Source organism: Emydura macquarii, unplaced genomic scaffold (assembly GCF_026122565.2).
Source record: "Emydura macquarii macquarii isolate MOO-44397 ecotype Brisbane River unplaced genomic scaffold, CSIRO-AGI_Emac_v2 contig_771, whole genome shotgun sequence".
Classification (NCBI taxonomy): domain Eukaryota; kingdom Metazoa; phylum Chordata; order Testudines; family Chelidae; genus Emydura; species Emydura macquarii.
Genome location: NW_027130908.1, coordinates 70382 through 86647, shown reverse-complemented (window position 1 = coordinate 86647; position 16266 = coordinate 70382). Strand labels below are relative to the sequence as shown.

The 16266-nt window shown below is 42.1% G+C and overlaps 1 protein-coding gene across 2 annotated transcripts; it reads right to left on the bottom strand.

Moving 5' to 3' along the window:
• Positions 1–2806: 2806 nt before the first annotated feature.
• On the bottom strand, positions 2807–8413 carry LOC137149583 (olfactory receptor 6F1-like). Of its 2 annotated transcripts, XM_067543098.1 has the most exons (2): positions 8403–8413; positions 2807–3722 (listed from the first exon to the last, which is right to left on the bottom strand). In XM_067543098.1, the coding sequence occupies exons 1-2, from the start codon at positions 8411–8413 to the stop codon at positions 2807–2809; spliced, it is 927 nt and encodes a 308-aa protein (XP_067399199.1). The 2 variants fall into 2 exon arrangements, with proteins under 2 accessions (XP_067399199.1, XP_067399198.1); XM_067543097.1 differs by lacking the exon at positions 8403–8413 and having other exon boundaries at positions 2807–3751.
• Between the last annotated feature and the right edge of the window lie 7853 nt (positions 8414–16266).

Genomic DNA, 16266 nt, shown 5'->3' with positions numbered 1-16266 from the left:
TTAGACAATACTCTGGAGTATTGTGTCCAGCTTTGGGCCCCCCACTACAGGAAGGATGTGGACAAATTGGAGAGAGTCCAGCAGAGGTCAACAAAAATGATTAGTGGGCTGGAGCACATGATTTACTATGACAGGCTGAGGGAATTGGGCTTGTTTAGTCTGCAGAAGAGAAGAATGAAGGGGGATTTGATAGCAGCCTTGAACTACTTGAAGCGGGGTTCCAAAGGGGATGGAATTAGGCTGCTCTCGGTGGTTGCAGATGACATAACTAGGAGCAATGGTTTCAAGTTGCAGTGGGGGAGGTCTAGGTTGAATATTAGGAAAATGTTTTTCACTCGGAGGGTGGTGAAGCACTGGAATGGGTAACCTACGGAGGTCGTGGAATCTCCATCCTTCGAGGTTTTTAAGGCCCAGCTTGACTAAGCCCTGGCTGGGATGATTTAGTTGGAGTTGGTTCTGCTTTGAGCAGGGGGTTGGACTAGATGACCTCCTGAGGTCCCTTCCAACCCTCATCTTCTATTATTCTTACATTTCAGTGTACAGTATATAGGGAAGTATAAACAAGTCATTGCCTGCATGAAATTTTAATTTTTCCTGACTTTGCTAATGATTTTTATGTAGCCTTCTGTAAAACCAGGCAAAGATCTAGATAACTTGATGTACCCCTGGAAGACCTTTCTCCACGGGGTTAATTCCTCATTTTTTTAAAGACTCCTTTAGCCATTTCAATTTAAGCAGCTGACAACAGTTTGTTTTGACCCTTTCAGGAATATTAATTACTAAAATTTCAGATTCATCAGAGTTTATTTGGAAGCCTGATACCCGTCCAATTTCCAAAGTCAGTTTTAACAAGGCTTCTGGATCTTCCAATTATAAGAAGACATTGGCAGCATACAAAGCTATTTTGTATTGTATGCTAGAAGAAGCTTTGATTTCCTTTCCCAAGGGGATATTTTTCACATTTATTGCAAATGGCTCAAGTGGGCATTGATGACCATTATCCAAATCATATGCTGCAAGTTGAGTATTCAGGACTAATATGCTCTTAGAAAACTGATTTCCAAAACCAAATCTTACGAATATCTGTCTGAGCTATTCCCACTCCAGTCTGTTGAAGGCTTTCTCAGCACATCTTCTTTTCGTTTACCAGTCCCCCGACTTTTCAGTCATCTGTATACTTTACAAGTGATGGTTTTCTGTTTTCTTCCAAGTCACTAATAAAAACATTAAATAAAGTAGGGGTAAGAAGTGATGGCCATGGGGACCGCACGAGAAACACACCCGCTACCTGACAATTCCCCATTTACAGTTACACTTTCATACCTCTCATTTAGCCAATTTTCAGTCCATTTGTGAGCCATGTTAAGTTTATATTATTCCAGTTTGTTTTAATCAAAGTGTCTTGCAGTACGGGAAGTCAAACGCTTTCGAAAAGTCGAAGTATATTACATCGACAATATTACCTTTGCTAACCAAACACGAAATCTCATCATACACACACACACAAAATTAAATTAATTTGACAGGATCTATGTGCCATAAAACCATGCTAATTAGCATTAATTATATTACCCTCCTTCAAGTCATTATTAATTGAGTCCCATATCAACTGCTTCATCGTCTTGCCTGAGATCAGTCATGTTGATTGGTCTATAATTACCCAGGATGTCCCGTTTACCCTTCTTAAATTTGGAGCTTTCTTCCAATCTTCTAGAAACCACCCAGGGTCCTGAGACTTACTGAAAATCAATATTATGAGTCCTCAGCCAGCTCTTTTAAAACCCTTTGATGTAAGTTATCAGGATCTGCCATTTAGGATCCTCCTGAAATATTACTGGAAGGGAAAGAATGTTATCATCACCATATGATAAGAGTATATAATCTGTTTTTCCCCAAACACAGAACAGAAATATTTATTGAACATTTCTGCATTTTCTGCGTTATTTATGATAATTATACCATTTCTAGCTAGAAAGAGACAATACCGTTGTCAGGATCCTTTCTGTTTCTAATATATTTAAATGAACACACAAACAAAAAAAACTATTAATTTCCTTAACTCTGCTGGCCATAGATTTCTCACTGTGTCCCTTTTCTTCCCTTATCAATTTTCTAAAATCCCTAACTTTTGATTTATATTCATTGCTATCAACTTCCCCTTTCTTTCACTTGTCATTTTTTATAGCTGCCTTCACTTCCCCTGTAAACAAGGTCAATTTTCTTAACTAGTATGGCCTTCTTCCTTGAAGTTCCATGACATCATGCAAGAGCCCGCTACTGGAAAACAAAGTTTATATAGTAAACACAAACGGGGAGCCCAAGTATTGAAGAGGGAATTTCAAAAGAGCTAAGTTTTCGGCAATTAATTCCTACAGGCAGCTTTGAAAATGGCAAAAACAGAAAATCATGAATTTAGATCCAACATCAAAAGCGGGTTGGGAACAATGGGCTCATACACAGAGATCCTGCTAAGTGACAGTCAAAGCTAACACCTTGGAATCTTCAGCATAAAACAAATTGCCTCCTCCCACTTGAGTTAATCTGTGAGTAAACAGCAGTTTGTGATAGCAAATGAGAAAAGCTGTAAAACAAAGACACAATGGCACATTATAAGGATATGTTACATTAGGGTTTAGGGTAGGATGTAAGTGTTCAACTGTCATTGCAAGAGAAAAGGCTATCCTTGAAAATCACTGCCAATCCTTTTGTCTCATACTCAACTATATCAATGACCTTCAGACACTTATTTAACATTTTGGTCCTTTTCATTACAATTCTACTAAATCCAGGGCGTTTGAAAACCATTTCATATCCTACTCAATACCTTTCCCAAGGCTTCTTTCACCTCTTTGTTTCTTAAAGTGTAAATGAAAGGGTTTAGTAGTGGAGTTACAATGGTGTTAAAGATGTTGATTGTTTTGTTCAAATCCAAAGAGTTCTGAGCAGAAGGCTTGACGTAGATAAAAATGATGGCGCCGTACCAGATAGTCACGACAGTGAGATGGGCAGAGCAAGTGGAAAAGGCCTTTTGCCGGCCTTGAGCAGATGGGATTCTCAAGATGGTGGAGATGATGTAAATATAGGAGAGCAGCGTTATCACGCATGAGACCACAATAACAACAATCGAGACAATGAACTTTGCCAGCTCAACGAGGTGCGTGTCTGTGCAGGAGAGCGCTATCCAAGAGTCTATGTCACAAGTGAAATGATTGATGATGTTAGGGCCACAGAAAGACAACCTGGATATTAAAGCTGCCAGCACAGAGATAGCCAGGAACCCACATAGCCATGAGAGGAAGGCCAGCTGAACAGAGAAGGTGCCGTTCATGAGGGTGCTGTAGCGCAGTGGGTGGCATATGGCCAGGTAGCGGTCATAGGCCATGATGGCCAGGAGGAAACATTCTGTGGCCCCCATGGAGAGGAGAACAAACAATTGCAGGAGACAGACAGTGAAAGAGATTGTTTGGCTCGTTCCCAGCATGACAGCAATAGTCTTGGGGACACATGCTGTGGTGTACCAGATCTCCAGGAAGGAGAGATTGCAGAGGAAGAAGTACATGGGGGTCTGCAGATGTGGGTTGATCCTCACTAGGGCAATGATGGACACATTCCCTACGATCGTCAGGATGTACATCACAGTAAACACCACAATAAGAGACATCCGGAAGTACCAAGTGCCGGGAAAGCCCAGGAGGATGAACTCCTGCACGCTGGTTTGGTTTCTTATTTCTCTCCTAGCCATGACATCCATCTGTCAAGACACGAGAGGTCATAAAGCATTTTAACATGTTGAACACACATTTGGATATGGAAGGTGCAGACCGCAGATATCTGGTACTAAAGCTATGAGAAGAGACAAGAAAATGGGTGCTACTCAACACTGTCCTGCCTTATGCATCTTTCCACCTCCACAGTAGAGATGGGATCTCCACTCATCATTCTTCTAAGTCCCATGAGGATGCACTGGGGTGGCTGACCCTATGGTGTCTTTTCTCTCTTGCTGATTTAACCCATCAACCCCACTCCACCCACTCATGAGAAAGCCTTGTTATTAGGCCTATTCTCTGCATGCCTCACCTTGGGAGGTAACTTTTCTCTCTGCTCCCCATAGAGTGGCAGTTTTTGCACAAGTCCCTCTGAAAGTTGACAGGATTTATACTCCTGAATCACTTACAATCTTCTGACTTTCACAGGGGCTTGTGTTCCTTAGACCTAGTGCTGGTCAAAAAAAAGATCGACAAAACCGCTTCCCTTGGAAAAATACCGTTTTGTTAAAATATTTCACAGAAAGACGCTAGGTTTAGCTGAAAATCTCATCGGGGGGTGTCTCAGATCCAACATGGAATATCTGATTAAACCAAAAACCTGGAAAATAGCAGCTCTTTAGCCCAGGGGTGGGGGCACTTCTTTGAGATGTAGGGGACTCATTTTTGTTCCATATTGGAATAAAAACAAAGCGTGAAGCTGGGGCATTTTCCACAAAATGGAAATCTTGTTTTTTGGCCAGCACCACTTAGTCCATTTTAAAAGCATACCTCAAATTCTCAGCAACGTGGAAACTACACTGGAAACTAACATTTCTATTTATTCTTTCTTGTGTGTCTTCTGATAGAATCTTAAGGTCCCACCTATGGTTGGGAAACAGTTTGTACTAAGCACTGGAAAAACATAGCACAACAGCCGTCCCTACTCCAAAGAGCTTACAATCTAAACTACAAGCCAGACAAGCCAGTAGAAACAAACAACAAAGATGCAGTTTCCCAGATGTACAGCGCAGATGTACAATCCCCCTCTTCCACTCACCTCCCCTGGGGTCAGCTTCACTCAAAGCTGACAGTCTAGGATAGACCAGAACAATATTTAGGAATCATGTTCCAAGCGCTATTCAATGCCAATGTGATTGTTGTTGTAGCCTGGTTTTTTCAAAGGGGTTTAAGGGAATCAGGTACCCAGCTCTCAGTAACATTCGGTGGAAGTTGGGTGATTAACTCCCGTATGTGTGTTTGAAAATCCCAGCTGCACAGTTTGAAATCCTTCTCCTACTGATAATAATTCTTGTGTAGGTCTTTACACCTGCAATGTGTACAGAATGGCTATTCAGCCGCACCACACACCTGCATGACAAAGACCGGATTTAACCACAGTAGGGTGAATAGTTGACCAGGCAAGTATCCCTACTCCTATTGTACAAGAGGAGCAACTAAATCAGGGAGCAGAAGTGATTTGTTCAAATCCGAGAGACAACTGGGCAGAGAATACAAGAGTTCAAATCCCCTCTTCTGTGCCCTGCTCTCAAATATAAACACTCCAAAACCTCCAGCTGCCAGAAGCTGGGACTGAAGAACAGGGATGCATCACTCAGAATAGCCCTGTTCTGTTTTTTCTCTCTGAAGCATCTGACACTGGCCGCTCTCGGAAGACAGGAGAGTGGGCTAGGTGTACCACTGGGCTGATCCAGTAGGACTGTTCTTCTATTAATGTGCATCTACACTTCTCTATCTGCCTGAGCTAAGTTAATGAACCAGTAAATTCGAGACGTGAATTTGTTAGAACTCCAGGAAACATTTTCATTTAAACATTTTGGATGGAAACACTCTCTTTGATGAAACGAAGACTTTAGCAAAAAATATTTTCATAGAACAATTTGGGATTTTCATAAACATAAAAATTCAGTTTCTGGTATCTGAATCGTAGAAGTGTAAGACTGGGAGAAGTCATTAAGTCCAGCCCTATTTCCCTTTGTTCCTCCTAGACTATATACTACATTGAAACAGAGGGATGAGTTATAACCATTCTTCCAGTACAGGTACAGTGGGCAAACACTGAGGTAAACTTTTGGAACAGCGGGCGTATATTGCCAAGAAAGGTGAAGCTATTTCCCTATACAGTTACTTTGAATTACAATTCCAGCAGTATCTGGCTAGTGGATTTAACTTACCAGCTCTGTTGATGGAGCTTGCTGATATAAATTCCCTTCATACACAATCTTTTTCTCTCTAGAGGATGCACAATCTGGCTGCTGATTAATGGTGCTTCGTAAGGTGGTATATTTTACTTTTCCCGCACCTAGACTTATATTTGTTACAGGAAGATTTCATACCTGATTCTTATTTCCAAGAAGGTCACTTTCCACCACTGTAGCAGTGTCAAAGGGGACTTAAAGTCTGTGTGATCAATTTGAATCATTTCCATTGTATGGACCCCTTACACTGCTGGAGTGGCGTGAAGTATTGTCGGTATAAAAGAGAATCTGCTACTTCAAAACCAAAAGACTGGCAAAGTTGGTAGATAGCTACATTGCTTAGAATCTCTTTCGATCACCATCCAACTGTATTTACCCTACCCACCTTGTTCATGCACTGCAGCTCAAACTGATCAGATGAGGGGAAGTGTTTTGTACTCCACCGTCAGCTCCCCATCACCCTGGGGACACCTGAGCTCAACAGAATTTCACAGACTTCCCTAGATAATATAAAACATTCTGCTAAGTCAGGATTGTCTCCTGGCTGAGGTACAGTGATGGAAGGCTGGAAACCAGCACGCTAGTTCAGCCTTTCCCAAATGCTTCCTGCACTGCGTTACTCAAACCCATCCCTCAGCCTCTTTTTCCCCATCTGTGAAATAATGAGAAATGCCCTCATTTGACCCCCCTCAGTTGCTGCACATGGACAAAGAGCTCACAGAAGAAGTCACTACTGTGCATTTTATTGGTCCTAGAAAAGCAAGGATTTATGCTGCATATACCTGAGCGCAATCCACGAGCAGCTGATCTATTCACCATTCACAGACATACAGCGATAGAGCAATCCTGGAACCGGGGAAAACATCAATACGTACATACATAAATTCATAGATTCCGAAGCCAGAAGGGAAGATTGTGATCATCTAGTCTGACCTCCCATATAAAACAGGCCATGGAGCATCCCCAAAATAATTCCTGGAGCAGATCTTTGAGAAAAAAATACCCAGTGTTGGTTAGAAAATTGGCAGTGACAGTGAATTCGCCACTAAACTTTCTAAATTGTTCCACTGATTAATTATTCTTACTTTACTTTACTTCCAGATTGAATTTTCCTAGCTTCAACTTCCTGCCATCGGATCATATTAGGTCTTTCTCTGCCAGCCTGAAGAATTTGTTGTGAATATTTGTTCCCCATGTAGGAACTTTCAGTCTGTGATCGAATCAACCCTTAACCTTCTTTTTGTTAAGCCAAATAGTTTGAGCTCTTTGAGACTATCATTATCAGGCATGTTTTCTAGTCCTTTAGCCATTCACGTGGCTCTTCTCTATACCTTCTCCAATTTATCAACATCCTTCTTGAATTGTGAGTATAAGGACTGGACACAGTATTCCAGCAGCTGTTGCACCAGTTCCAAACCAAGATTGAAAATAAATTCATCTGCTCCTACCTGAAATTCCTCCTTTACGGATTAACTTTTTAACCACAGCATCTCAGCGGGAGCTCACGTTCAGCTGATTATCCATCCTGGTCCCCAAAGTTTTCAGAGTTGCTGCTTCCCAGGATAGAGTCCCCCACCCTGTAATTTTGGCAGATAATCTTTGTTCTTAGGGGTATACATTTACATTTAGCCACGTTAAAACACATCATTTGCTTACATTCAGCTTATCAAGCTATTCATATTGCTCTATGTCAGAGACCCCGCCTCTTCATGTCTTATAGAAATCTAAGTCTATTACATCCACACTATTACCTTTATCAGCCAAATTTATAATCTCATCCAAAAATGATATCCAATTAGTCTGACAGGATCTATTTACCATAAACCCATGTGGACTGGCATTAATTATAGTATGCTATGTTAGTTATTTATTACTTGAGTCTTGTATCAGCGGCTTCATTATCTTACCTGGGATCCAGGGCAGGCAGACAGGCCTATAATTACATAGGTTATACTATTTTCCTTTTTTAAGTATTGGCCTTACATTACCTTTTTTCCAGTCTCCTGGAACTTCCCCAGCACGCCGAGGCATATTGAAAATCAATATTAACAATCCAGTGATGCCCTCAGCCAGCTCTTCTAAAACTCTTGTATGCAAGTTCTCCACCCCTTCTGCTTTTAAAATGTCTCATTATAATAGTTGATATTTTACATCCTTCCATGATATTAGTGGATGGCAAATTGTGTTATTATCATGATATAATATGACTATGTCATCTGTTTTTGATTACCCGAATGCAGACAAGAAATATTAATTAAACACTTTTGCCTTTCTGCATTGTTATTGACAATTCTATAATTTAATCCAATAATGGACCAATATCACTGGAACCCCCTTTCAGGTAGTTAAAGGCTGCTATCAAATCCCCCTCATTCTTCTCTTCTGCAGACTAAACAAGCCTAGTTCCTTCAGCCTCTCCTCATAAGTCTTGTGCTCCAGCCCCCTAATCATTTTTGTTGCCCTCCGTTGGTCTCTCTCCAACTTCTCCACATCCTTTTTGTAGTGGGGGGAAGAGTCAACATGGCTTTTGTAAAGGGAAATCATGCCTCACCAATCTATTAGAATTCTTTGAGGGGGCCAATAAGCATGTGGACAAGGTTGATCTAGTGGATAGAGGGTACTTGGATTTTCAGAAATCCTTTGACAAGATCCCTCACCAAAGGCTTTTAAGCAAAGTAGGGAGTCGTGGGATAAGAGAGAAGGTCCTCTCCTAGATCAGTAACTGATTAAAAGACAGGAAAGAAGGGATAGGAATAAATGGTCAGTTTTCACAATGGAGAGAGGTAAGTAGCAAGGTCCCTCCAGGATCTGTACTGGGACCAGTGCTGTTCAACATATTCATAAATGATCTGGTAAAGCGAGTAGACAGTGAGGTGGCAAAGTTTGCAGATGATACAAAACTACTCAAGATAATCAAATCCAAAGCTGATTGCAAAGAGTTACAAAGGAATCTCACAAAACTGGGTAACTTGGTAACAAAATGGTAGATAAAATTCAATATTGATAAATGCAAAGTAACGCACATTGGAAAACATAATCCCAACTCTACATACAAAATGATGGGGTCTAAATTAATGTTTACCACTCAAGAAAGAGATTTTGGGGTCATCATGGATCTCTGAAAACATCCCCTGAATGTGCAACAGCAGTCAAAAAAGCTAACAAAACCACTAGGAAAGGGACAGATAATAAGTAAATATTATAATCCCACTGTGTAAATCCATGGTACGCCCGCACTTTGAATACTGCATGCAGTTTTGTTCGCCCCATCTTAAGAAAAGACACATTAGAATTGGAAAAGGTGCATAGAAGGGCAACAAAAATTATTAGAGTTATGGAACAACTTCCATTTGAGGAGAGATTAAAAAGATGGGGACTGAGTGTTCAGCCTGGAAAAGAAATGACCAAGGGGGGATATGAATGGTGAGGAGAAAGTGAATCAGGAAGTGTTATTTACCCCTTTGCATAACACAACTACCAGGGGTTGCCCAATGAAATGAATAGGCAGCAGGTATAAAACAAACAAAAGGAAGTGCTTCTTCACACAAAGCACAGTCAACCTGTGGAACTCCTTGCCAGAGGATGTTGTGAAAGCCAAGACTATCACAGGGCTCAAAAAAGAACTAGATAAGTCCATGGAGGATAGGTCCAGCAATGGCTATTAGCCAGGATAAGCAGGGATTAATATCCAGTAGGTTTAAAACTAACATAGGGAAGTACTTCATCATACAAAGCACAGTCAACCTGTGGAACTCCTTTCCAGAGGATGTTGTGAAGGCCAAGACTATAACACGGTTAAAAAATAATTAGATATGTTCATGGAGGATTGGGTCATCAATGGCTCTAAACTATAGATGGTCAGGGATGCAACCCCATGTTCTGGGTGTTCCTAAATTTCTGACTGTCAGAAGCTTGGATTGAACAACAAGGGATGGATCACTCAATAACTGCTCTGTTCTGTTCAATCGCCCTGATCCATCCAGCACTGGCCACTGTCAGAAGACAGGATACCTGGGCGGGATGACTCAATATGGCCATTCTTATGTTCTCACGTAGGCAGGGGCTGCTGACATTTCAGTCATGGAGATTAAATTTCCCATTTCACAGTCATAGAGATTAAATTTAATTTAAAAATATATATCATGCTTTTAGGTAACTGACATATATTCCTTCTCACTCCATTTGCAGATAATTTCACAGTCAAAGCAAGTGGGAATTGGAGCTGAGAAGAGGCTCGAAGTACCTTGGTTCCCTGGAGGCTGATCAAAGAAGTGGCAATGAAGACTGTCCATCGTGTGTAAGGCACTTGACTTTAAGTCTGCAGCTGTTTCTATAGATCTGATCACACATCTGGAGTGACAGCCACCTAACAAGAATGAACCCTGATCAATTTCATTTGAAACATGTTAATTTTATTGACTCTGCCTTGATCATTACATAAAAAAAAATCCTTGTTTCATTATGTGCTCATTAAAATAATCCCCGTTAGCAATGTATCTACAAAGAAGTAATTTCTCCAATTAGTCAGGCAGCAGCCGTGACTCTATAGAGATTTACAGGAGGAGACACAGATTGTTATAACTTCACTTGCCTTAATCTGCACTTTGAGAAATGTTACACTCTTCTGAGATCCAGACACTGCCTGGAGATCCAACAAACCTCTCAAGCAATTAAGGAGCAGCGGCAGAAACAAAGTTACTCCTTGTTTTAATGGGTCCCAGAGAGGTCCATTAGATGGAAACGTTACTGAGAAAAGCAGGTCCCAGCAGCAGTCCCATTGGGGCTGATTAGGAAAGGAAGTCAGAAGCATGGATTAAAGTTATACAAAGATATGTAAAGGGAAAGGGGTCAAGCCAGTTATGCTGGCTGCTGTGAAAAGTGACCCTTCATTCAGAAATTCCACCAGAGTCCCCCTAAGTGAGGGAATGCAAGGAGAGGAGGCAATGCTGTGAAACTGACATGAAAACACACGGGAGATTCCCGCTCGCTCGGTTAGCCAAGGCAGCACGGCCCAGGCGCAGCGAGCGAAAGGCAATTCCAGGATTCTAGGCCTCAGTGACAGGGATCAGCCAACGCACCTGGATGGTGACGGGCTTTGCTGTTCTACCAGCGATCCCCAGTTCTGCCCTCAGCCCTAACCCACAGCCCACCCCACCTAATGCTATTAATGTCTGGGCTCATAAGTGTGCACACATGCCCTCAGTCCTGACTCTATACTCCCCTGGCTGTCACAGCCCGCCCCACAGCCCTGCCAACCCGCAGCGTCCTGCTATCCCAGTCCTGAGCTCCTCCATGTCCCCTAAAACTGCCAACACCCATTAATCCTGGCTTCCAGCCCCAGCTTCTATCCCATGTCTGGGCTAACACTCAGAACACACACAGCTCTGCTGCTGTGTTTCAATCCCGACCCGCAGACACCTGCTGTCCTGTCCTATTCCCTCCAGCTCTGCCAGGGCCTTCTAATAAATTGTGGGTCAATTGCTTGACCACTCTTTGGGTCAGCATGAAATAGGTTCAAGAATCATAGAATAATAGAGTTGGAAGGGACCTCAGGAGGTGTCTAGTCCAACCCCCTGTTCAAAGCAGGACCAACCTCAGCTAAATCATCCCAGCCAGGGCTTCGTCAAGCCTCAGCTTAAAAACCTCTAAAGATGGAGATTCCACCACCTCCCTAGGTAACCCATTCCGGTGCTTCACCACCCCCCTAGTGAAAAACTTTTTCCTAATATCCAACCTAGACCTCCCCCACTGCAACTTGAGACCATTGCTCCTTGTTCTGACATCTGCCACCACTGAGAACAGCCTAGCTCCATCCTCCCTGGAACCCCCTTTCAGGTAGTTGAAGGCTGCTATCAAATCCCCCCTCACTCTTCTCTTCTGCAGACTAAACAAGCCTAGTTCCCTCAGCCTCTCCTCATAAGTCATGTGCTCCAGCCCCCTAACCATTTTTGTTGCCCTCCGCTGGACTCTCTCCAACTTGTCCACATCCTTCCTGTAGTGCGGGGCCCAGAACTGGACACAATACTCCAAATGCAGCCTCACCAATGCCGAATAGAGAGGAATAATCACTTCCCGCAATCTGCTGGCAAAGAGAGCAATTAAACAACAAGTCAGATTGATCGCGATGAACTACTAATAATATAGTGCAGGGAAAAGGTTCAATATGCTACTAGTCTCCAGGAAAACTTCTATTGCAGCACTGTTGCATTATCCTTCCACAGAAGCTGTGCTAACAAAATTATACCCCTAAAGACAGCTTTCTATACCCAACCTGTTCGCAAGCTCAAGGTACCCGTCTATGTCATCTGAACCTACTTGTAACCAATCCATTTTCTACCTTCTTCTTTTGGTACCACGATGTATCCCCTATTTCTTTGTTCGGACGGGTATTTCAGGTTCAAAGGGCATGAAGGCACCTCCTAGGTTGGTATTAGGCCTAGAACAATCATATGTCATAGAATCATAGAAGATCAGGGTTGGAAGGGACCTCAGGAGGTCATCTAGTCCAACCCCCTGCTCAAAGCAGGACTAACCACAGCTAAATCATCCTAGCCAGGGCTTTGTCAAGCTGGGCCTTAAAAATCTCTAAGGATGGAGATTCCATCACCTCCCTAGGTAACCCATTCCAGTGCTTCAACACCCTCATAGTTAAAAAGATTTTCCTAACATCCAACCTAGACCTCCCCCACTGCAACTTGAGACCATTGCTCCTTGTTCTGTCATCTTCCACCACCTAGAACAGCCAAGTTCCATCCTCCCTGGAAGCTCCTTCAGGTGATTGAAGGCTGCTATCAGTTCCCCCCTCAGTCTTGTCTTCTGCAGACTAAACTAACCTAGTTCCCTCAGCCTCTCCTCATAAGTCATGTTCTCCAGCACCCTAATCATTTTTGTTTCCCTCCGCTGGACTCTCTCTAATTTGTCCACATCCTTTCTGCAGTGGGGGGAGGGCACAAAACTGGACACAGTCCTCCAAACATGACTCACAAGTGCAGAATAGAGGGGAATAATCACTTCCCTTTATCTGCTGGCAATGCTCCTTCTAACGTAGCCCAATATATCATTAGCCTTCTTGGCAACAAGGGCACACTGTTGACTGTTTGCCTTCACTATGATTTAGGGTTACTGTTCCTTCTGCCAAACCTGTTCTACATGTTCGTCATCTCTGTCATCCTAAGGATATGGTCCATGGAGGAAAGACGCAAAACTTTTCCACATGCACATCCCACCTCATCATGGTTGGTTTGATCTGTGGGAATAGATACGTGAGCTATGTATGAATTGCCTCTAGCTGTTCTCTCACTCTGGGTAGTGTCCATCCAGTACCACATGTTAAAAATCATCATCCACAGCCTGAAAAATAATGATGTGAAAAGAGTTGTGTGGAAAGCACTCAGAAAATGCAGATAGGCTGAGATGAAGGTGAGCTGAGTGTCAGAGAGTGAGATTTTCAAAAGTGCCCAATGCCCAGCTTTTTAAAGGCACTGAGGCACTTAGTAGGATTTTCAAAAGCACCTAGGTGCCTAAAACTTCTGAAAATCCCACTACGCAGCTATATTCCTTTAAAAATCTGTCCCTTGGTTCCTAGCTGCGTCATTAGACACATAAATACCTTTGAAAATCTGTCCTTTAAGGTGAAAATTTTAAAAGTGCCTAGTTTTAAAAGGGATCCGATTTTTAAAGATATTTCAGAGCCTAAACACACAGATAGGTGTGTAGTGTGATTTTCAAAATTGAGTTGGAGCCAGACTAGGCACCTAAATATCTTTAATAATGTGGCCCTTGACAACATCTACATCTTTAGATATGTAATTATCTTTGAAAATCTGGCTGCTATTACTTTTGAAAATTTTACCATTTGTGCCTCCGTTTTCTTATCTGTAAAATGGGGATAATCCATTTCTCAGCCAATATCAAGTTACATTGTGAGGTGCTCAGGTCATACGTCTGTCACTGCTCCCCCTGGTGTGGGAGTGGGGAAGACAAATCAGAGGAGGAGCTGGAGCAGTGGATATATTGGTAGTGGCTTGAAAAAGGTTAATTGGTCAAGGAGTTGGGGGGAAAGCGAGATTGGGACGTGGATGGAAAGCCCAAAAGAGGAAATTGGGATAGGCTGAATAAGGAGCCTGGAATTGGGATGAGGAGCCTGAGGGGATGGAAACAGACTGGGACAAGGACAGGCTGGAAGGAATGCAGTAGAAATGTCTGGGACCACTAGATGGCATTACCTTTTAGAACCTGGAAAAGAACCCAAGATTCCTGAGTCTCAACACACACACAACATGTACACAAATTAATTCTTTATTCCAATTACTGATGGAGAAAAAGTTTCAGATTTCCTCTTCATCAGAGAGACAGAGACATTTTTTACTACATAGTTAATTTCTTTCTTTCTCTTTCTTTAACATTTTTATACCTACATAGCACAAATCTACCATCATTTTATTTCCAGTAGAGGTAGTAGAATTCTTTAGTGTGAATAATATATGCAAAAATATTAAGGCTTATTTCTCTAAGAAATGAGAATACTAATAAACACTGAAAAATGGAGCAATGATACTGGGATCTCTGGTATTTCAATAGTGTCCAAGAAATGGCTCTCCATATCCACTTGGAGCCTGCAAAATAGGGAAATTGTAATATTATCCCCATTTCTGGAAGGGAAACTGAGGCACAGAGCCTGTGAATGTCAAAGTACTTTAGGCATATTGGGCAACAAACTGTCAGTGAAAAGCTATGGGAACTGGACCCTTAAGTTCCTTATTCACCCTGGAAAACCCAGTAGGGGGAGAAGATGTGAGTTACTGTGCTCTGCAGAGGTTGTCTATGGCATGGGGGCTATTCAACCCATCTCCTCATAGTCCAAAGCCAGAGTTTCCCCAAAAACCATCCTCCCCCATTGCCCACAGCCACATGCTTCTGTCCTTCACCCTGGGATTTTTACAGGTGGTTGAGATTCTTTACCAAAATAAATGAATAAATAAATAATTCTGCCAACAAATTGTGGATGGGAAAATATGTTTTAAATATGATTTTTAAAGAGCAACTGAACATTTCCAAGAACATTATTTTTTCATTACATTTTGAATCAAAAGTTTCAATTCTTAAATTTTCACACTGGCAAAAAATGAGGTAAATTCCCTTTTCTCTCTTTCTCACATTTCTTACTTTTCACCCTCTCCTCCCCATTTTTCCAAACAGTAAACCAAAGATGGGAGAGAAAAGACGAAACGAGGAACTAACATTTTAACATGAATGCATTGAAACTGAAAATTTAGCCTGAACAAAAATGAGCAGAAAACTGTTTTTTCTTTGTTTTGGAAATTTAACAGTGAAAATTTTAAACAATAATTATCTAAAGGCTAACAAATTTATTTGGGCATAAGCTTTCGTGAGCAGAAATCCACTTCATCGGATGAGTGAAGTGGAAACTTCAGTTTGGTAGGTCTATATACACATGCAAGGATGCGTGAGTTACATCACAGTGAGGAGAGCATGTATTAAGGAGGTAAATTCAATCAGGGTGGATGAGGCCATTCACAACAGGTGATGAGAAGGTGTGAATGTCAAAAGAGGGAACATTATTTTTTGTAGTGGGCTCGCCTCTCCCACTCTCTATTCAGACTCAGTCTGATAGTGTCAAGTTTGCATGTAAGTTCCAGCTCTGCAGTTTCACGCTGGAGTTTGTTTTTGAAGTGTTTTTGTTGAAGTACGGCAACTTTCAAGTCTGTTACTGAGTGTCCAGGGAGACTGAAGTTCTCTCCTACTGGTTTATGGATGTTACCATTCCTGATGTCTGATTTGTGCCCGTTTATTCTTTTGCGTAGTGACAGTCCAGTCTGGCCAATGTACATGGCAGAGGGGCATTGTTGGTACATGATGGCATATATCACATTAGTAGATGTGCAGGTAAACGAGCTCCTGATGGTGTGGCTGATGTGGTTAGGACCCGTGATGGTGTCACTTGAGTAGGTATGTGGGCAGAGTTGGCAATGGGGTTAGTTGCATGGACGCATGCATCTGACGAAGTGGGTTTCTGCCCATGAAAGCTTACGCCCAAATAAATTTGTTAGTCTTTAAGATGCCACAGGACTCTCGCTGTTTTGCTAAAAACAGACTAACACGGCTACCCTTCTGTAACTCAATAATTACCTAATATTTCGATATGGCGGATGGGGGGAGGAAAGAGATCTTCTTTTAAATGTTAATGTGTTGGTTGTCCATCACCCCTAGGTGGCTTTCAGAGAAGGAGATCTTAACGAAGAAGATGCAAGTACTAACCTTGGGGTGAATGAGCTTGTTTGGTT